This window comes from Mobula birostris, chromosome 9, assembly GCF_030028105.1.
Source record: "Mobula birostris isolate sMobBir1 chromosome 9, sMobBir1.hap1, whole genome shotgun sequence".
In the NCBI taxonomy this organism is placed as follows: domain Eukaryota; kingdom Metazoa; phylum Chordata; class Chondrichthyes; order Myliobatiformes; family Myliobatidae; genus Mobula; species Mobula birostris.
The window spans coordinates 49,656,937-49,678,933 of record NC_092378.1 but is presented as its reverse complement, the minus strand read 5'-3'; the positions used below and the strand labels follow the sequence as shown (position 1 = coordinate 49,678,933).

The 21,997-nt window shown below is 44.7% G+C and overlaps 1 protein-coding gene across 5 annotated transcripts in view; it reads left to right on the top strand.

The window, feature by feature from the left end:
- The window catches only part of large1 (LARGE xylosyl- and glucuronyltransferase 1), a 442,193-nt gene that overhangs the window by 126,256 nt on the left and 293,940 nt on the right, over positions 1-21,997 (top strand). For all 5 annotated transcript variants that reach the window (XM_072268022.1, XM_072268024.1, XM_072268023.1 and 2 more), the window contains one exon: positions 9,095-9,293. In XM_072268022.1, the coding sequence (XP_072124123.1) occupies positions 9,188-9,293 (106 nt within the window). In that variant the 5' untranslated portion in view covers positions 9,095-9,187. The remainder of the gene's footprint in view (positions 1-9,094; positions 9,294-21,997) is intronic.

The following is a 21,997-nucleotide window of genomic DNA, read 5'->3' as shown; positions in this document are numbered from 1 at the left end:
CAGAGTCCAGCTAATCACAGACAAAGCTTACTGAGGTGAGAGTCTTTGTTAACCTTTAACTTGCTGGGCCTAGCAGGTAGTCTAGGAACAATTAAAGATATGAAGCTTCTTTGCACATTTATCTTGGACCTCTAGCCCTGAACAATGCATCCATTCTGGATGAAAACTTCATTTTAAAATTATATTCAGCATTAAGGTTGCTATCATGTCCCTCCTGAGCAACGGGCATTGTATTTCGCAGTCAAATGATAAAATTGAAATGATAAAAACTGGATGCTGAAAATTCTGCCTGTGGAGAAAAGTACAAGAGTTGGTTTCAATTTGATGATGCCTGATGAAAGTGCATTGACGTAAAATGTTAACGGGGTTCTATTGCATGGATGTATGAGTGTACAGAGACCACAGCCTCAGAATTGAAGGATGTCCCTTTAGAACACAGATGAGGGGGAATTTCTTGATGAATCTGTGGAATTCATTGCAACAGAATTGTGGAAGCCATATCGTTGGTTATATTTAAAGTGGAAATTGAAAGGTTTTTGATTAGTAAGGGTGTCAAAGATTATGTGAAGGCAGGAGAATTGAATTGACTTTATTTCTTTTTTCACATGCATGAGGAGTAAAAATCTTTGTGACATCTCCATCTAAATGTGCCATGTGCAATCATAGTAATTTATAATAATTTATAATAAATAAAACAGTCAATGTAATATAGAGGACACTGAAATCAGTGCAAGTTAATCAATCTGATGGCCTGGTGAAAGAAGCTGTTGGTCCTGGCTTTTATGCTGCTGTACTGCTTCCCGGAGGGTAGCAGCTGGAATAGATTGGGGTTGAGTGGGAAAATAGATCAGTCATGACCAAGTAGTGGATCAGAATTGGTGGGCCAAATGGCCTAACTCTGCCCCTATGTCTTGCGGTCTAATGGATGTAGCCCACTCTGCTGAGAACTTCTAGTATTTTTGACTTTTAACTGTCTTCTAGAAGATGGCAGCGCGACGCTGCGCGCAGTGGCCACTCTGGTGATGAATATCTGTTATCTGTCAAGTAGGGTGCCGTGCACAATCCTGATTTGATGGAGGCAGACGTGAGAGCACAGAGGAACATCTGGTGAAACTTCTGAAATGCCCATTTCACTGCCGCTGCTACTGTGTGATCCAGAATCTCCGGAGGGGAACGCCCCAAGTCCTCGGCTTTGCTTGTTGCTCGGTGGCCGGGGTCGAAGCGCTCGGCAGAGATGGTGCTCGGTGTTGGAGGGCTGGTCGGAGGCTTGAAGTTTTCGGACGGACTCAGAGTCAGCTGTGGTCGGGTGCTTCCAGGGTGCTGCATCGGCAAGTTTGCGGCGCTGGAGGTTCATGGCAGGGAGAGTTTCTCCCCTCTACCGCCTGCGTGAGATGATGGGCTATCGGGACTTTGAGACTTTTTTTACTTGCCCATGGTCTGCTCTTAATCAAATTATGGTATTGTTTTGCACTGTTGTAACTATGTGTTATAATTATGTGGTTTTTGTCAGTTTTAGTCTTGGTCTGTCCTGTGTTTCTGTGACATCATACTGGAGGAACCTTGTATCATTTCTTAATGCATGCATTTCTAAATGACAATAAACGAGAATTGAGTGTCCTCAGAATCTAATCTAATCTTCCACCTACACCATCAACTGCTCTTTGCCAGCTTCAATGTGATGACATTGGATGCATTACTTCCCATTTGCATGTGACCAGGACTGCAGAACCTGCAGTGAAGGAAGGGAAATCTACGGGCGATCATTTTAGTGACGGTGATGGGGGAAGGAGTATTGACGGAGGAGAGCCTCACCTCTTCAGGGCCTTTGCAAGCAGCTGAGAGAACAGAGCAGTCCATTGAACACCTTGCACATAATACGCCTTAACAGGGACTCACTCTCTCAGTCTGATAAATTTAAATGTGCCAACAAGGTAGTTGAATCGGGAAATTTGTTGCTTGCAGTAGCAATACAGTGTGATACATTAAAATACTGTAGGGTTACAGTAAGAGAGATTAGTGCAAAAAGAGCAAATTAGTGAGGTGGTGCTCATCGGTTCATGGACTATTCAGAAGGTGTTCCGAAAGCATTGTGTGAGCATCTTCGGGCTATTGTACCTCCTCCCTGATGGGTAGAAATGAGAAGAGGGCACGTCCTGGATGGTGAGGCTCCTTGGGGATGGATGCTGCCTCCCTGAGGCGCTGCCTTTTGCAGATGTTCTCGATGGTGTGGAGGCTCGTGCTCATGATGGAGCTGGCGGTGTCTACATCTCTCTGTAGCTTTTACCGATCCTGTGCATTGGTGCTTCAGTAACATTCAGTGATACTACCAGTGGAAAAAGGTCTTCATGGCATGTCTGATTTTTAAAAAAAAATTGCTAGTTTTTGGTGACTTACCAAAGTTCCCAAAAACTCTTAATGAAGTTTAGCCCCTGGCATGCTTTCATCGTGATTGCGCCATTGTGAAGGGCCCAGGATAGATCCACTGAGATGTTGACACCAAGGCACTTGAAGCTGCTCAGTCTTTCCTCCCAATGAGGGCTAATGTGTCTCCTCCCAACTTCCCCTTCCTGAAGTCCACAATCCATTCCTTGGTCTCACTGATATTGAGTGCAAGGTTGATGTTGCTTCTCAACCAGCAGATCCATCTTCCCTCCTCGTCGCTATCTGAAATTCTGCTGTTCGACAGGACTTAGGCCCGAAATGTCGACTGTACTTATTTTCCATGGATGCTGCCTGGCCTGCTGAGTTCCTCTAGCATTTTGTGTGTGATGTACCATTGGGGTCTAATGCCTTGTGAGGGTTCATCTTCTGATGATCTGATGTAGGCCTTTGAGGCAGATATAACAGGCTACCAGATGCTGCAGGGATTTGCACGGGGTATTGTTTTATTCTCCCTTTCAAAACGTGCCTAAAAGGTGTTGAGCTCATCAGGGACTGAACCCTCACAGATATTTATGATGTTGGATTTCGCCTTACAGGAAGTAGTGGCCTGTAAACCCTGCCACAGCTGACGTGCATCCAATTATGATATTTATTCAGTGGCCATTTTATCAGGTCCACCTATACACCTAATTGTTGATGCAAATATCTAATCAGCCAATCATGTGGCAGCAACTCAATGCATAAACACAGACAGACATGCTCAAAAGGTTCAGTTGTTCAGGTCAAACATCAGAATGGGGAAGAAATATGATCTAAGAGACTTTGACCATGGAATGATTGTTGAATCTCAAGATTGTATATGGTGACATGTATTTGGATTATATAATTTACTTTGAACTTTGGTGCCAGACGGGGTTGTTTGAATATCCTGGGATTTTCACACACAGTCTCTAGAGTTTACATAGGATGTTGCGAAAAACAAAATAAAAACATCCAGTGAGTGGCAATTCTGTGGGGAAAAACACTTTGTTAATAAGGAAAGCTGGAAGAGAATAGCCAGACTGGTTCAAGTGGACAGGAAGGTGACAGTAGCACAAATATCCATGTGGATATCCACAGTGGTATGCAGAAGAGCATCTCTGAATGCACAGCATGTCGAACTCTGAAGTGAACTCTTCTACAGCAGCGGAAGGTCATGAACATACATTCAGTGGCCACTTTAGTAGGTACAGGAGGTATCTAATGAAGTGGCCACTGAATGTAGTGCTGGTTACAGAGATGATACACTTGTAGGTAGACAGATGAGCTGTAAGGACCACGCCGTGGTAAACAGAGTGATCATGAGTTCATCCTCATTGTATAAAAGGTGCATATAACAGCGGGATAGAATCGTCCTTGAGTCTGGTGATACGTGTTCTCAAGCATTTGTATATTCCTGAGAAGAGAGAATGACTGGGGTGGATGAGATCTTTGATTATGCTGGCTGCTTGACTGAGACAGCAGGAACAGTCGATGAAGGAGGAGGCTGGTTTCCACGATGGATTGGGCTGAGTCCACAGCTCTGCAATCTCTCGCACCAAGCTGTGATGCAGTGAAGGAAGCGACTGCGCCCGACAGGTTCCTTTGACTGCAGGGGGCCATCCTGAGCAGTCTGAGCCACCACGTGCAAATAGAGCAAAATGGTTCTGCATCTTAATTTAAATCGAAAAGGAAGCCTAGCTTCTTTCAGTGTAGAATTCCCATTTTCATTCTCACTATCTTTCTACTCCTGTGTCCATTAGTCACTTCGTAGAACCTATCCCTTTGAGCTAACAAGCTGTGCTTGTGTCTGGACAAAGCTCAAAGTAAAGTTATTATCAATATGCATCCATATTGCCATACACTACTTTGAGATTCATTTTCATTCAGGCATTTATATGAGAAAGGCAATACAATAGAATTTTATAAAAGGTTATACATGAACAAACCAAGACTGGTAAACAAGCAATGTGTAAATGGAGGCATGTCGTGCAGATAAGAACATGAGTAAAGGTTCTGTTTGTTTGGGTTCTGTGAAGTGGCTCCAGGCAGCTGATGCACGTTGCTGTGCACTGACCTTGCACGAGCCTGTTGGAATGCAAGAGGAGCGATCCAGCGGAGAGGTTTGTAGAGCTGTTCCTTCACGAGTCCAGCCATCCCGGTTCGATCTTGACCTTGCATGCTGTGTCTGTGGAGTTTGCGTGCACTCCTTTTGGAACCTCTACTCTCCTCCCACACCTCAACGGCATGCAGGCTGGTCGCTTCAGTGGTCACTGGGGGTTGCTCCTGGCATGCAGGTGAGTGGTAGAATCTGGTGAGAGATGATGGGAATGTAGGGGGAATAAAATAGTAAATGGTTGGCACAGAATGGCCTGTTTCTAGCTGTGTGTGTTTAGGATAGTACTATCAATCATGGGTCCATTCACCAGAGGCGTAATGTCTACCGTGGAGGGGACATACCAGCTTGCAACCTTCCCAGCCCCACTATCTGCTCCCAGAGTTTGTGGTTCCGACATCAGGCAATTCATCATCTGCAGATTCATATTGGAAGCCCTCCTGAGGGATTACTTAAGACTTTAAAAGTAGGTACGTGTACCAAAGTGAACTACTTTCACTGAGGCAATCTCTAAAACCGCAGAGGGATCGATTTATGTGTGTGTACAGTATGTGCACGTAGTTTATATGAACTTCCAGATGGTACTTGATGTTCTATGTAAAGAAATGCTAGATTGAATTACTCATTGTATTCACAAATTCAAGGCCATTTCTCCAGGATTTCCAAGGACACACAGTTTGCTGTCAATTGTAAGTGGTGTAGGTGGGAGTCTAAAATTGCAAAGGCAATCGCTGAAGTGTGAAACGCTCATGTGAAACTCTGTGAGATGGATTTCAGCTTGGGGAAGCATAAGGTTCTCCGTTGTGTGCCAGTAAACACAAGTACGACAGATATGCGTGCTTGCTCTTGAGCTGGCAACAGTATTTTAAAAAAAACGTGGTCAGGTATGGAAAGACAATGTTTGCCTAATATTTGTCTTTCTATATGAAGGACTGAAGTGTAAAAAGTTTGCTCTGTCTGTATCTGTACAAACCTGGAACACTGCTTGTATTTCTGACACCTTGCTTTGAAAAGGATTATGGGCCTTTGAATGAAGGGAACTAGTTCCAATGCCATCTGCCATTTATCACTCCATGACTGAATGACATCCAGGTCTTGCTGTGTGCCGGCATGGTGGACTCCTTCGTTTACTGAGGAGCTGTGAGTGGAACTGAACACTGGGTGTCAAGGCCCACCAAAGATGGGCACCAAAGGAAGAGCCTCAGCCTGTAACATCCAAACTTTATTCTTTTCCCTAGCTGCTGCCTCACCTGCTGAGTTCATCCAGCATATAGTGTACGTTATAAGATTGATGAGTTAATTTCAGTCCTGACTACAAAACCCAATAAGCAGACTATATTTTTGTATCAAATTGAGTTTTATTGTGGGCAAGACAAGAGATGGCACTGTTGGTGATCAGAATCAAGTTTATTGTTCCTGTTATTTTGTGACACAGTATAGTGCAAGACAATAAAAAAACATTGTTTTAAGTTATAATAGTTAATAAATTAGTGCAAATGAAGAATAGTGAGTTAGTTTTGATGGACCATTCAGAAATTTGGTGGTGGATGGGAGGATTTTGGGATCCCAGAGTAACTTTTCTTCCAGTATTTGTATAAACCAGCTTTGTAGATGTAGAGTGGGCTGGTTTAGAGAAGGTGTTGAAAGAGTCTCCTCTTGAGGCTGGAATAGATTAAAGGCAATAAACATGAGGAACAGGAGCAGGACTTGGACATCAGGTCCCTCAAGTTCTTTCTGGATATCAAGGTCATGTGACTCACCTGGCTCATGCACCATTTCATAGAATTCCTTTGATTGTGTGGTACTCAGTCTGTAGACCGTAGAATCAGTTTGGAGAAGTGGTGAGTGAAGTTATTGATGCTCGTTCTGGAGCCTGATGTTTGTCGGGCAATATCGGATCTCAAACCTGGTGGTATGGAACTAAGAATTCTGTGTCTTCTGCCCGATGGTTTTTAGCAGGAAGAGGATATGGCCTGGATGGTGTGTGGGGGTGGAGGTAGAGAGAGGAGGTGTTTTTAATGGTGAATGCTGCTTTCCTGTAGAAGTGCTCTATATAAATATACTACTCATTGTGTTCAAAAATTCAATATGCTCTGTGTGAAGAAATTTTCCGTTGCTTCACTTCTAACCCTTGTTCTGAGGGTATGATCCCTAGTTCGGGATGCTCCCTACATCGACGGTGTTAAATGATTTTTAAGAATTTTCTTCTAAACTCCTCCATATAGACTAGAGATGAAGTTAATGCTCATGTGACCAGCATGTCATTCCAGCAAACTGTTCAGTGAATTTTCCCTGCCCTCCTGTACAAAGTGCGCTCTCCTTTTGTACATTCCTTAGCTAATTGTCCAAATGTATCAGATAACATCTCTTTAGAATAAATTACCTGTATTGTGGTAGACAAATACAATTCCTTTCCTCGAAGTGCTGCATGTGAGTGAGCGAGGGCTTTTTTCGTTAGAAGGATGAGTGGTGACTTAATAGAGGTGTGCAAGATGATAAGGAGCATAGATCGAGTGGATAGCCAGAGACTTTTCCCAGGGCAGAAACAGCTAATACACGAGAGTATAATTTTAAGGTGATTGGAGGAAAGTATGGGGAGAAATGGCGCAATGTCAAAGATAAGTTATTTACACAGAGATTGATGGGTGAATGGAACACCCTGTCAGGGGTGTGGTAGAGGCAGATATAAAAGGGGCATTTAAGAAGCTTCTTGGATAGGCACCTGGATGGTAGAAAACTGGAGGGTTATGTAAGAAGGAAGGGTTAGATTGATTAAAAGGCCAGTGCAGCATTAAGGGCTGAAGGGCCTGTACTGTGCTGTAATGTTCTATGTTCTATTACCCTGACTGACTTTTACATTAAGCTTGATCAGATCTTTACTGGCTGCAGATAATAAAAGACAGGGCGCCACGGACAGCCAATTTCCTACCATGGAATTCTCTTGCAATGAGTCAATGCCTCTTGGGTTACGACCTTTTAGAAATACCCGTAAAGCGTGCGATCTTTGTTAGGATTTGGCCCTGCGAAGTCGAGTGGTGGTGGGACCCTAGGCTTGTGGGCCTTCCCCTCGCCAGGCCTTTGTGGAGTCAGTACCAAGCTTCAGTACACCCTCAGTGTGGGCACCTGCAGTGTGAACACCTGACTCTGGGATGTGCCTTAATTCCAATGGGAGCTTTTAAAGTGAAAACGTGTTTGTGTTGGACAAAAAAAAAATATTTTTAGCTTTTCCGAAAATGAATTGCAATATTCTTTTCTATGCAAGTGCTGTGTCATGGCTAAATTGATGAATATAACCTTTCCTTTTCCCCATGTGTCAAAACTGCAGCTTTCTGAATTCTTGCGAGTTTAATTATTTATATATTTATTGAGCTACAGTGCGGAATAGGCCCTTCCAGCTTTGAGCCGCGCCGCCCAGCAATTCCCCGATTTAAACCCAGCCTAATCACGGGACAATTTACAATGACCAATTAACCTAGTCTTTGGACTGTGGGAGGAAACTGGAGCACCCATGCGGTCGCGGGGGAAATATACAAATTCCTTACAGGCAGCAGTGGGAATTGAGCCCGGGCTGCTGCTACCGTAAAGCATTGTGCTAACACTACCGCACTATCACTTGCAGCCCCACCAGCGCATGAGCACTTGCAAATAACACCTGCAAAGGCAGCAACGCAGTACAGTTACGCACTCACAACTTCAGCGAGCCAAGTTCAATCCTGCCCTCTGCGCTGTCTGTGGGCGGTTTACAACATCGTCTCCGTGACTACATAGGTTTCCTCGCTGGTGCTGTGGGCTCCTCCCACATCCTGAAGGCGTGCAGGCTGATAGGTTAATTTTCCACTATAAATGACCCCAAATGCGGGGGGGTGGGGGGGTGGGTGGCAGATTCTGAGGGAAGATTACGGGGAATGTGGTAGAGAATAAAATGGAACCAGTGTGCAAGAGACTGCTGATGCTGGAAATCTGGAGCAACATACAAAATGCTGGAGGAACTCAGCAGGCCAGGCAGCATCTGTGGAGGGAAATAAACAGTTGATGTTTGAGACCAAGACCCGTCATCAGTGTGTGAAAGGCTCTTTTTGTGTTCTGACCCACAATATAGGTTTACAGCTGGTCTCTTCTTTCAAATATCCATTATGTTTGAAACTCTGCTTCTTTCTATACAGGGGTCACTGCGCAATGTTTCTATTGGAAACATCAGTTTTGAGAGGTGATCCTTTAGAGGTGCACAAGATTAGGAGGGGTGGAAACAGGGTGAATGCACTCTTTGTTCTAGAGTTAGGGAATCAGCAACTAGAGGTTTAAGGTGAGAGGGGAAGGATTTTATAGGAACCTGAAGGGCCATTTTTTTTCCCCCACACAAAGGGTCATGTGTGTGGCTCAGAATGGGTATCCTGATTGGCACGGACTTGTTGGCAGAAGGGCCTATTTTTGTGCTGCATGAATATATTTTGTATGGTGGTAATTCGTATCTTGATAAATTGTGCCCTCTCTGCCTCATTTGCCACACGTGTGCATGAGAGAGAGGGAGAAAGCACAATGGGGCCCGGTTACCTAGTGACCCTCTCTTTTCTGTTACAGGCACTAACATGCATACAGCTGAGGACGTGATGTTGCCCACCTAGGATCAGCCCAGCAGCCCCACGCCGACATTTGCCCCCCCACCCCCCCAGGATGCTGGGAATCTGCAGAGGGCGCAGGAAGTTCCTCGCAGCCACGCTCACTGCTCTCTTCGTGCCGGCGTTCACCTGGATTTACCTGTTCTCGGGGTCCTTTAAAGGTAAGCGCTATGCGTAGTCTGATCTCACAGACTGGGCCCTTCCGGTTCTTGTTATTTGCCACCACAACCTGGAGGTTGGAGAGCCACGTGTTGGGTGGGGGCTGTGGGTGGGAGGGGAGAGTGCAACTGGGATCAGAGACAAGCTCACTGTCCCTGAGCTTGCCCCTGATGGCAGGACAAGTGTGTGTGGGGGGGGGTGGGGGTCAGCTGATTAATATTTAAATGACTGTTGGCCCAGATTGCAATCCTTTTCCGTGATAGGGTAGAGGTTCTTAGTTTGCACTTTGGCGGCCCTAATTAAGAATGCAAACATCAAAGTGTAGAAGTGACACAAGCCATCACCGTGCATTGGCTGTAATACCTTGTTGCCATGGGAGGACCTTGTTGTGTAGGCTGCAATTCACAGGATATGGCTTCTTCACAGGAGGCTGAACGATGTTTACATCAATGTTTGTGTGTGTGTGTGTGTGTGCGCGCGCGCCCTTTGGAAGAAAAATCCGAGGCAAAGACTCTTGAGGCAGAGGTTACGGCTCTGTTACAATTAACGAGTGCGTGCGTGTGTGCACATCTCGTGTCTGTCCCAGTAGCACTCCCACACGGGAACATGGCATTATCCCATCCCACAATCCTTTCCAACTGGCGCAATAATGCGACTGAAGATATTGTCTGCAATTGTCTGTCGTGTGCACAGTATACTGGTGAGCCCCAGTGGTAGGGGGCCATGAACAGCATTGGACTCGTTAAGGCCGTAAATGTGTTGGAAACAAGTCAGAAGTTTTGCTAGATAATGGACAGTGGACAGAAGGGGTGAGTGGTCTGGTGAGGTAAGATCGGACAGGATGGACTGTATCCATTAAACTTTAGAAAAGGGAGAGGGCAATTGAAACGTATAGGTTCACTCTTTTCCCCTCTCCCATCAGGCAGAAGATACAAAAGCTTCAAAGAGGTGTTCATCAGGCTCAAGATTAGCTTTTATCCTGCTGTTATAAGACTATTAAATAGTTCCCTATTGCAAAGAGATAGGCTCTTGACCTCGCAATCAACCTTTTTATGATCTTCCACCTTATGGTCTGCGGCCTGCACTGCACCTTCTCTGTAGCTGATGCACTTCATTGTGCACTCTGTTACTGTTTAACTTTGTACTGCCTGGACACACTGTGGACATGATCTATGTGCACAGTATGCTAGATAAGCTTTTCACTATCTCAGGATATGTGACAATAAAAAAAACAATTCCAATCCACAGGTGCGAGTAGCCAGAATGTTTCCTCTTGGGAGAATCTAACATTGGGGGTCACTGTTTAATAATAAGGGACATCCATTTAAAGTAAATGAGGCAAACTCTTTGACTCAGAGTCCATGAGTTCTTTGAAATCCATTAAGTGTGCTTGAAACAGAGCTTGAGCATTTTTAAGGTGTGTCTAATCCTTGGTAAGAAATGAAGGTTTTTTTTTATCTGTGCAGGAATGTTGAGTTAAAGTTGCTATAAAATTAGCCATGAGAGGCTTCGGGAGAGGTTTGAGGGATCAGGAGGAACTCCTGGTTGGTTTTTCATATGAATGTTTCTTTTGTGTGGCTGGGTATACAGATCGTGAGCAGGATTGTCAGAAATTTCTAGAGGAATAGAGTATAGGAGCAGGGATGTGATGTTGAGGCTCTATAAGGCGCTGGTGAGACCTCACTTGGAGTACTGTGGGCAGTTTTGGTCTCCTTATTTAAGAAAGGATGTGCTGACATTGGAGAGTGTTCAGAGAAGATTCACTAGAATGATTCCGGGAATGAGAGGGTTAACATATGAGGAATGTTTGTCCGCTCTTGGACTGTATTCCTTGGAGTTTAGAAGAATGAGGAGAGACCTCATGGAAACATTTCGAATGTTGAAAGGCATGGACAGGGTGGATGTGGCAAAGTTGTTTCCCATGATGGGGGAGTCTCGTACGAGAGAGCATGACTTAAGAATTGAAGGGCGCTCATTCAGAACAGAAATGCGAAGAAATTTTTTTAGTCAGTGGGTGGTGAATCTATGGAATTTGTTGCCACGGGCAGCGGTGGAGGCTGAGTCATTGGGTGTATTTAAGGCAGAGATTGATAGGTATCTGAGTAGCCAGGACATCAAAGGTTATGGTGAGAAGGCGGGGGAGTGGGACTAAATGGGAGAATGGATCAGCTCATGATAAAATGGCGGAGCAGACTTGATGGGCCGAACGGCCGACTTCTGCTCCTTTGTCTATGGTCTAAGTGTCCTACCTTTCCTATTGTCTTCTGATGCTTGCCACCTACATGGCTGCTCATGGCAATAACTATAATGCACTGGTCAGATTTTGGAATTGTTTAAAAATCCTTTGAGGAGAAAATCTGTAAATGCTAGGAACCGATATACAGGAGGCCACAATTCAGGGCCCCAAACAGTTGTTCCAGGTGAGGCAACAGTTCATCTGTGAGTCTGTTGGGGTCATCTACTGTATCCGGTGCAGCCTCCTGTATATCGGTGGGCCTCGTGGTAGATTGGGAGACCACTTCGCCAATCCCCTATGCTCTGTCCGCCAGAAAACAGGATCACCCAGTGGCCACCCATTTCAGTTCTACTTCCCATTACCATTCCGCTATGCCAGTCCATGCCCTCCTCTACTGCCACACGTAGGGTGGAGGAGCAATACTTTTATATTCCATCTGGGTAGCCTCCGACATAATGGCATGAACAGCGATTTCTCAAACTTCTGGTATTTGAACTCCCCCACCCTTCACTAGTACCCCATTCTCATTTACTCCCTCATTTTATCTCCTTACCTCCTGGTGCTCCTCCCCCCATCCCTTTCTTCCATGGTCTTTTACCCTTTCCTATCAGATTTCCCCTCCTCCAGCCCTTTATCTCTTTCACTAATCAAATTCCCACCTCCCCCCACCCAGTTTCACCTGTCACCTACCACCATGTACTTTTTCCTCCCCTCCCCCCTCCTCCTCATTCTAAATTCTCATCATTTTTTCCAGTCCTGATGAAGGGTTTCGGCCCAAAACGTCAACTGTTTATCCTTTTCCATATATGCTGCCTGACCTGCTGAATTCTTCCAGCATTTTGTGCATGTTACTTAAAAATACATTATCTGCTTGCTGGTGGGTTCTAAGGCCATCGCAGAGTGCTTTTTATTCAGGAGTTGCCCCTGAGTGATAATGAATCTAACTCAGCATGCCAGGTGTTGTTTAATGGATACGAAAGGAAGGCAGTTGTGAGGGTGAGTGTAGCATTATTTGACTGCAGTGTCATTCCTTATTGCAAAAATGATAGATCTGTCCTGCCAGAAGATTGATTCCAACCTGGTCCACAGTCTGGATTTATAGATCATCAGTGTGCACGGGGAGTTCCTGAAATGCCTCTAGTTAACTCCTTGTGCAACACCTTTTAACTTTTTTTTAAGGGAAGAGATGAAAAGTTGGTAATGGAAGTTACAAGTGTAGTGCAGGCCATTCTGTCCAGCAGGGTTTGCTAGTCTCGATGCTCCATGAGCTTCCATGCACTCTTATCTTTCTGTTTCTTCACTATTCCCCACTAATCAGTTCTTGGGACCTGTTCATCACTGCTATTGTCTACAGTCCCTGGTGGTTCTTGAACCAAATGGTTTACTGGGCTAATTCAGAGGGCATTAGGCACCTGACCATGTTGTTGGGTCTGGAGTCGTATACGAGCAAGATAGGGTAAGGACGGCAGTTTTTTTCCTCTTATTTGAATAAACATCCAGTAGGGCGTGGCACAACAGCATAGCACTCAGTGCATTGCTTTACAGTGCAAGCTGCTAAACTGGGGCTCGGTTCCCTCCACTGTCTGTAAGGAGTTCGCATGTTCTCCTCGTGACTGCATGGGTTTCCTCCGGGTGCTCGGGTTTCCCTCGGGGTCAGGGTTCCTGAGTTGTGGACGTGCTACATTGGCACTGGAAGCGAGGCGACGTGTGGGCTGCTCTGCTCAATTCTTGCTGATTTAATTTCACGAAAACGACGTACATTTCAAAATATATGTGTCAAATAAAGCTAATCTTAATCTAATTTATGTGGTCATGAGTACTAATGACTAGTTTATTCCAAATGATAAACTGGAGCTTCTGTCTTCATGTCGTTCACATCCTGTTGGGATGTGGTCTACCGGCTCCGTAGTTTAATCAGTGCATCACTATCATGTCAACCTAGCTTTCCTTTCAGAGCAATTTGATTATTCATTTGGACAGCCATTTCCGCACTCCAATAGCCCCTTGGCAAAGGCGTGTCTTCTGAAGTCCTTTTTGGACTTACTAATGGCTGCCTGATGTTTGTATGTGTTTTTTTTTAAAGTACTCTGGCTGAATACAACAATCTTTTGCAATTTACTTTGAGTCTCCATTCCAAGAGATCCAGCAGGAATATTTTCCGGCTACATACACATCCGTATGAGCTGTTGGGACAGGTTTACTGCAGCATGAACAAATTGAAAAGTCGGCAGTGATGCTGAGGGGCTGGGAAACTCTGGAGTTCGCCTTGCTGGAACCGTGTGGAAATGAAGCAAGACCAACAGGCCAGATTGGAGGACTGCAGAGATCGTGGGGGAGGCTGGAGAAGGTTCTGAAGGTGGGGAGGAACCAGTGATGGCTATGGAGCAAGTTGAGATCCCCACACTTGGACTGAAAGGTACCATCTTCAAATCCCACTCTTGGATTATCTGAGGGCAGGAGAACTGCAGATGATGAAAATGGAAATTCAAAAAAAAAGAAGCATAATTATGGAATTCTCAACAGGGGTGGCATGGTAGAGTAGTAGTTGGCACAATCGCTTACATTGCCAGCGATCTCCAGTCGGGGTTCGATTCCCACCACTGTCTTTAAGGAGCTTTAGCGTTCTCCCTGTGACTTTGGGGGTTTCTCTAGGTTGTCCAATTTCCTCATACATTCTAGAGGCATGCGGGTTAGGTTGTGATCTGTTGGTGCTGGAAGTGTGGTGACAATTGTGAGCTGCTTCCAGCTGATTTGATCAAATTGACACATTTCACTGTATGTTTTGATGCACATATGACAAAGCTAATCACTTAAAAATCTCTTTTAGACAGGAGTCCCTAACTTGGGGCCCATGGACCCTTCAGTTAATGGTGGGGGTCCATGGCATAAAATTTTGGGAACCCCTGCTTTATGGTCAGTCAGAATCCAAGCTGATGGAAAGTTATTGACCTGGGACTGATGGGCCGGTACTGATGAGTTTTGTGGGCAGAAAGCAAAATGACTGACTAGAGATGCTGTTTCTGGTCCACAATCACTGCAATCCATAGCCTGTACTTTCCCTTTGAGAGTTGTGCTTTTGAACCATCTATACAACCTGGTGTTTTTGCAGTTACCTCAAGGATCCAGCGTACTGGACTCTCAAGAGTGAAGGTGGCCTTTAGTGGCTGGAGTGGACCGTGGGCTGGATTGAAATTTCAGATTGTATTGAAGCAGCGGGGTCTGGGCCTGACAGTGGAAAAACAAACAGATGTTCAGCCAATTTAAGTTCTGAGCCAGATTTAAAAGATTAAAGTGTTGAGGCCAAGGGTGAAGGACAAACCGGTTCTCGGCTTGCTACTCCTTGAGGCTTTACTTGCCTCAGCACTGAACTGACTCTGCAGCTGTGGCCTGCAGCCATGGGCACTGCCACTCGCCCCAGTGCTAAACTGGATCCGTGGCTGTGGACTCACTTTCAGTGACTCTGCGGTTAATGATCTGTGTATTAATTGTTCACGCTTTAATTCTTTGCACAATTTGTTCTTTTTATTCACACATTGGGTGTTTGACTGCCTTTGTGGTGAGGGTTTCTTTGTTTCTTGACTGCTTGCAAGAAGATGAATCTCGAGGTTGTTTATGACAAGAATACTTTGATAGTGTATTTTGACTTTAACTTTGAATCATAGGACCATAAAACATAGGAGCAGAATTAGGCCATTCAACCCATGAGGCCTGCTCTGGCAGCCCATCATGGCCAATTCCAGATCAAACCCATACACCTGCCTTCTCGCCATATCCTTTGATGCCCTGACTAATTACGAAACGATCAACTGCTGCCTTAAGTATATACATGGACTTGGTCTCCACAGCAGTCTGTGGCAGAGCATTCCACAGATTTGCTACTCTCTGGCTAAAAAAATTCCTCCTTTCCTCCGTTCTAAAAGATTGCCCCTCAATTTTGAGGCTGTGCCTTCTAGTTCTGGATACCCCCATCATAGGAAACATCCTCTCCACATCCACTCTATCTAGTCCTTTCAACATTTGGTAGGTATCAATGAGATCCCCCTGCAATCCTCTAAATTGCTGTGAGTACAGGCCCAACGCTGCTAAACATCATGGCAGATAAAAAATGTGTGCTTCTGTCATTAGTTTTTCCCCTGCCCATGCAAGGAACAATGACAGGGTGTGATGTGATGTCCGTATGTTGCTGCTGAGTTAGTATAGACCTGGTTTCTTGTGATGAATAAACTTCTGGTAATAATTGCCAAACTCAGCATGGATTCCATGTGATCTAACCTGGACAAGCTACCCATATGAGGAACCTGTCGAAAGCCTTAAAAAGTCCAAGTAGAGTATCTACCATCCTGTCCTATGCTTGTTTAGCTCACCTCTTCAAAAAAAAACTAGTCAGGTTTGTGAGACATGATTTCCCATACTCAAAGCCATGCTGACTATTCCTAATTAGTCCTCGTCTTTCCAAATGCCAGTAGATAGTGCCTCTCAGAATCTCCTGCAGTAACTTTCCAGAACTGTGTTGGGTTCATTGGCCTTTACTACTCTGGTTCACTATCTGCTGTTTCCAGAACTGGAAATGGAGGTACTTCAATGTGCACTCAGTGGCCACTTTATTGGCCACTTTCTAAGAGGTTCAGTTGTTGTTCAGACCAAACATCAGAACGGGGAAGAAGTATGGTCTAAGTGACTTGGACTATGCAATGATTGTTGGTGCCACACGGAGAGATTTGATTACCTCAGAAATTCCTGGGATTTCACACACACGTCTCTAAGGTTTACAGAAAATTGTGCGGTTAACAAAAACGCACCCAGTGGGCAGCAGTTCTGTGTGCGAAAACATCTCGTTAATGAGAGAGGCACCTACTGTAGCTAACAAAGTGGCCAGTGACTCTATGTAATGGATATTCTCAAGTAATTATGGTTTCATGGGTGCCAGTCACTTGTATAAATGGTCAAAGTGTTAGGTCTTAGGATGTGACAGCATGTCTCAATATAGAGCTAGTGATAGCTCACTCCTTGTTATCTGTACTGGAAATACTTGCGTTTTAGAGCAGGCTCTCTTGATCCTTCTGAAGAGGGACGAAACAGGTCAAGGCAGTAACTCATTAAGCTTGATTTCACGAGAAAAGTACAAAGGGAACGGTTATAATCGGATGTGTTTATTCCAGTCAATATAACTTGTCTTATATAATGGAAAATAACAAGCATGTTAGCACAGTATACGCTCCCAAAACATTAGTGGCCCCATTACTTGGTGTTAATTCTAATCGACTCCCCATGTTAACTTGGAGCAGGGGTTCCCTATCTTGTTTTTTTTATGCCATGGACCCCTACCATTAACTGAAGGGTTTGTGAACCCCAGGTTGGGAACCCCTGACTTGGAGTGATGGAGCATGAAAACGGCCCTATACCCCTGAGTCCATGTCGATGGTCAACCACCCATTTGTACTAAACTCACTTTACTCACCCAACATCACTTCCCAATTTTTGACTGCCGCGTCGCTGTGATGTTGATCTTCATGTTCACAGGCGGAAAAGGACAAAGGGTTTTCCAGCTCAGTGGTTATATGGTTATTGTTAACAGATTGCTTAATGTTCGTAGTTTGAAATTACAACAGCGTGTTACCCTGTGTTTCATTTCCTAGCTTATGGTGATGCACACCACTTGAGAAGATGAAATTACATTGAAATGCACTTGTTATATCTTTGCATTTCTAACAAAATTTTTATTGCAGGGTTATGACCATTTGTTTTGATCAAAAGGAGCACAAGTAAATATACTGAAGCTAAGCCTTTGACTTCCCACCTTTGGTTTCAAAGCCTTCCCTGGTTTCACCATTTGCTGCAGCATGTGCATGTATCTGAGCTGAGTTTTATCTTTCCCATTCCCTGGCACGTTCCTTTGATTTTGTACAGCTGGTGGGCATGGAGAGTAGTTTTCTAAAAGTACCCTTCTATTCTGGGCCGGAGCGTTCTGATCAGTGCCCGCTTAATGAAGCAACATGCCGAGTCAAATTGCCTCAGGAACTTTAGTCAACAACTACTCTGCTAGATCCAGATTTTGTGTCCTAAATGTAACAGCTTCAGTGTCTCATCATGTGTTTCATTTGGGAGAGCAGCTTTGTAGAAGGCTTTGGAATTGCTAGCAGATTATTAGCAGACAGATGCCATCACTGAGTGTTCTGTCTGGCTGGAGAAAGCCCATGATGAATTCTCAGCAATGGGGCAGGCTGTCAGCTGAGCCAGTTGTTTAGTCTGTCAGAGCTGACACAGACTGTGTTTCATCGAACATAATTTGCTTGTTGTGCTTCGCCATTGTGTTTCTTTGGAGGGCAAAAGCATTGTTCACTCTGATGTGATTGGTGGTCGTCTATGCAATGCCTTGGGATTTGAAGGTGGCTTGCTTCCATTTCAGTTCTGTAGGTTCTGAGGTGGCTGATGAGGCCAAAGTGGACACTGCCAACTCTTGCAGATGGTGCTGGGAGCTAAATACTTTAACAATCAAAAGAAACAAATGTGCTGAAAATCTAAGATGAAAACTGAAAACGGGTTAGGCCACACCTGTGGGAAAAGATCACAGAACAGTACAGTGCAGGAATAGGCCCACAATGTCTGCACTGAACATGATGCCAAAATAACCTAAATCTCTCCTGCTGACACATGATCCATATCTTTCCATTCCCTTCATATTTATCTGCCTATTTAAAAGCCTCTTATATGCCACTCCTGTATCTACTTCCACCACTCTCCCTAACAGCATGTTCAAGGCAATAACACTTTGTGAAAAAAGATCTTGCCCCACACATCTTTAAATTTTCCTCTTCTCAACTTAAGTACATGTCCTCGAGTGTCTAACGTACTATTTGTGATAAAGATTCTGAGCGCCTTCTCTGTCTGTGTCTCTCATAATATGAGCTTTTATTGGGTTTCCACTCAGCCTCTAAGGCTCTGGAGAAAAATAACTCAAGCTTGTCCAACCTTTCCTTATAGTTCATACCATCTAATCAAGGCAGAATCCCAGCAGACCTCTCCTGCACCCTCTCCAAAGCCTCCACATTGCTCCTACAAAGGCTCAGCCAGAATTGCCCACAACAACGCAGCCTAACCAAAATCCTATGCAGCTGCAATATGATTTCTTTAATCAATGTCCAGACTGGTGAAGGTGAGTCCACAGATGACTCCTTTATCAACTAATTTACTTGCGTGGCCACCTGAATTAACATTTCAGGTCGAAGAACTGTGGGGCATTCCTGGAACAGAAGGGGCAGTGACGTGCAGAAGTGACTCCCCTAGTTCCATGGAAGGATCTGTGACCTGATCCACAGCTTGCTTCTTTTCTCTAGCATCTTCTGTCTTTATTGTGGCTTCATATCAAGGTACCCAAGTGAGAGAATGATGTAACTCAACCCATGAATAAGTGACCTGGATCTTCAAAAGACTGGATGAAACTCTACATGCAAGACTTCAGAAGAGTTAAAGATGATGAAGTGAAGTAGCAAGTTATCGGGTGGCTTGATAGTGTAATGTTGATGAAATTGGCGACTGGGAAGAAACAGGCATGGATCCGTGAAGATCCAGAGGTTATAGGGCTAAAAAGATGCTGAGGACAGGAAGCCTTAGACATTTCCAGCCTCTGAAAGGAATTCCTTTAATATGACTTTAAGGCTTTGGTGGTATTGGCAGGGCCAGAGTGTGGGACATTGGGAAGGAGCAGTACCATGCAGTGAGCTTTTATATTGGTTCCTCAGTATGACTGTCAGTACGATGATGGGCCTTGAATTGCTGGCTATACCTTGATCCTAGTGCACAACCGACTGGCAGTGAGAACAGGCAAGAGTTCATCATATTGATCTGGGATTGGAGCAACAAAGAGTCCAGATCAATTCCGTGTGGTCTTCCGTGAAGGAAGTGGTGAAGCTATTGGATTTTTACACTTTGGTACTGACACCAGTCACTGAGCTGTGACTGCCAGATTGGCACGGTGGAATGTAAAGTCTCAGTCTGTCTCTACAATCATATCCTTCAAACCTTTGCACTCAGCTGCCGGCCTACAAAACTCTTATTTCCTCGGTTATGGCTGAATTAAGAATAATATAAAAATAAAGTTAGAGGTACAGATATAGACTAAAATGTGTATAAATACATACCAGCCCGTATTTCCAATGTAAGCAGCATCATAAAATGTGGTTTGTAAAGTGCTTATAGTGCAATGAGTAAGATAATCGATAAAGAGGGGTCAAGGGTCTGATGAGAATTGATCGGATTAACTGCCTAGAGGAAGACACTTTAAAGACGTGTTGCTGATTATGTTTAACAGTGACCATATGGTCATCACATTTTCCTGTATTTGGCTATTTCCTATTTAAGGTCCATTATAATTGTACTTAACCATCTTTGTTTTACAAGTTACCCTGCTCCTTCTTTTTTTATTGCAGGGATACAGACATTTGTTTTGATCAAAAGGAGCACAAGTAAATGTACTGAAGCTAAACCTTTGACTTTCCACCTTTTAGTTTCGAAGCCTTCCCTGGCTTCACCCTTTGCTGTAGCATGTGCGTGTGCCTGAGCTGAGTTTTGTCTTTCCCATTCCTTGGCACGTTCCTTTGATTTTGTACAGCTGGTGGGCATGGAGAGTAATTTTCTAAAAGTGCACTTCTATCCTGGGCCGGAGCGTTCTGCTCAGTGCCCACTTAGGGAAGCAACACGCAGGGTCCTACTGCCTCAGGAACTTCAGTCAACAACTACTCTGCTAGATCCAGATTTTGTTTCATAACTGTAACAGCATCAGCGTTTTTTTTTTATCATGCATTTGATTTGGGAGAGCAGCTCTGTAGAACGCTTCGGAATTGCTTGGTGCTCTAGCAGATTATTAGCAGACAAATGCCGTCACCGAGTGTTCAGTCTGGCTGGAGAAAGCCCAGTGCATGATTAATTCTTTCCAGCGGGGCAGGCAGTCAGCTGAGCCAGTTCTGGATGCCAAAGGAGGAAGGAGCCAGTTTAGTCTGTCAGAGCTGCTGCAGACTGTGCTTCAATGAACTTTCTTCGCTTGACGTCCTTTTCAATTTTGTTTCTTCAGAGGACTGAGGCATGTACACCATGATGTGATCGTGGTGATAGGTGGTCATCCAAGGCAGTCCCTTGGGATTTGAAGCCGACTTGCTTCCATGTAATTCTGTAGGTTCTGAGGTGGTTAATGAGGCCAAAGTGGACACAAGGCGAACTCCCCCGTAGACAGGGCCAGTGGCTAAATATTGTTGACAATGGAAGGCACTGCACTTGCTAGAAACACAAGATGAGAACTGAAAATGCTCAGCAGACTAGGTGCACCTGTTGGAAAAGATCATAGAGCAGTACAGTGCCGGAATAGGCCCATGATAGCTGCACTGAACACAATGCCAAAATAAACTAAATCTCTCCTGCCTCTCCATTCCCTTCATATTTACCTCCCCATTGAAAACCTCTGTCATACCTACCTCCACCACTTCCCCTGGCAGCCTGTTCAAGGCTGGTACACTGTGTAGGGGTATGGGGGGGGGGTGGTGGAAGCAAGCTTGCCCTGTACACCACCTTTAAACATTCCTCCTCTCACCTTAAATGTGTGCCCTCAAGTATTAGACATTTCTACCTGGAATAAAGATTCTGACTGCCTTCCCTGTCCACTCCTCTCAGACTGTTATGAACTTCTATATGTTTCCTCTCGGCCTCTTGCACTCAAGTTCATCCAACCTCTCCTTGTAGCTCATCCCATCTGATCCAAGCATCCAGATAAATCTCTTCTGCACCCCTTCGAAAGCCTCCACATCCCTCCTTTAAAGGGGCGAGCAGAATTGCCTGCAGTGGTGCTACCGACCCAAAGCTCTATGCAGTTGTATTAACTGATCTACTCGTGTTGCCACTTGAATTAACATTTCAGGTCAAAGAGCCTTAAGGCATTCTTGGAAAAGAAGGGGCAGTGACTTGTAGAAGTGACTCCTCTAGTTCTGCGGGAGAATGTTTGTGAGCTGACCCACAGCTTGTTCCTTTTCGCCAGTACTTCCTGTTTTTTTTTATTGTGGTAGAAGATTAGGTCACCCACGTGAGAGGATGATGTAGCTCGACCTGTGAATATGTGACCTGAATCTTAAAACACTTTGAGACACTGCATAAAACATAGAACCAGTGTTTTCACTGAAGGCAAACTCTTCCAGCTCGAAGGTCCTGGACCCTTCTTCAGTGAAATGAAACAATGAGTTAAAGATGATAAAGCTTAGCAGCAAGTTATTGGGTGGCTATCTTGATGGAGCACAGATGGTGACATTGATGAATTTTGTGGCTTGAGGAGAAACGTGCAGTAACCATCTACAGCATGGGTTCCATGGAGATTCAGAGGTTGCAAATCTTAATAGGGAGTGGGGACAGGTAGCTGTACACACATCCATCCTATGAAATAATGCCCTCTTGTATGACTTTTGTTGCTATTGGCAGCGACAAGAGTGTGGA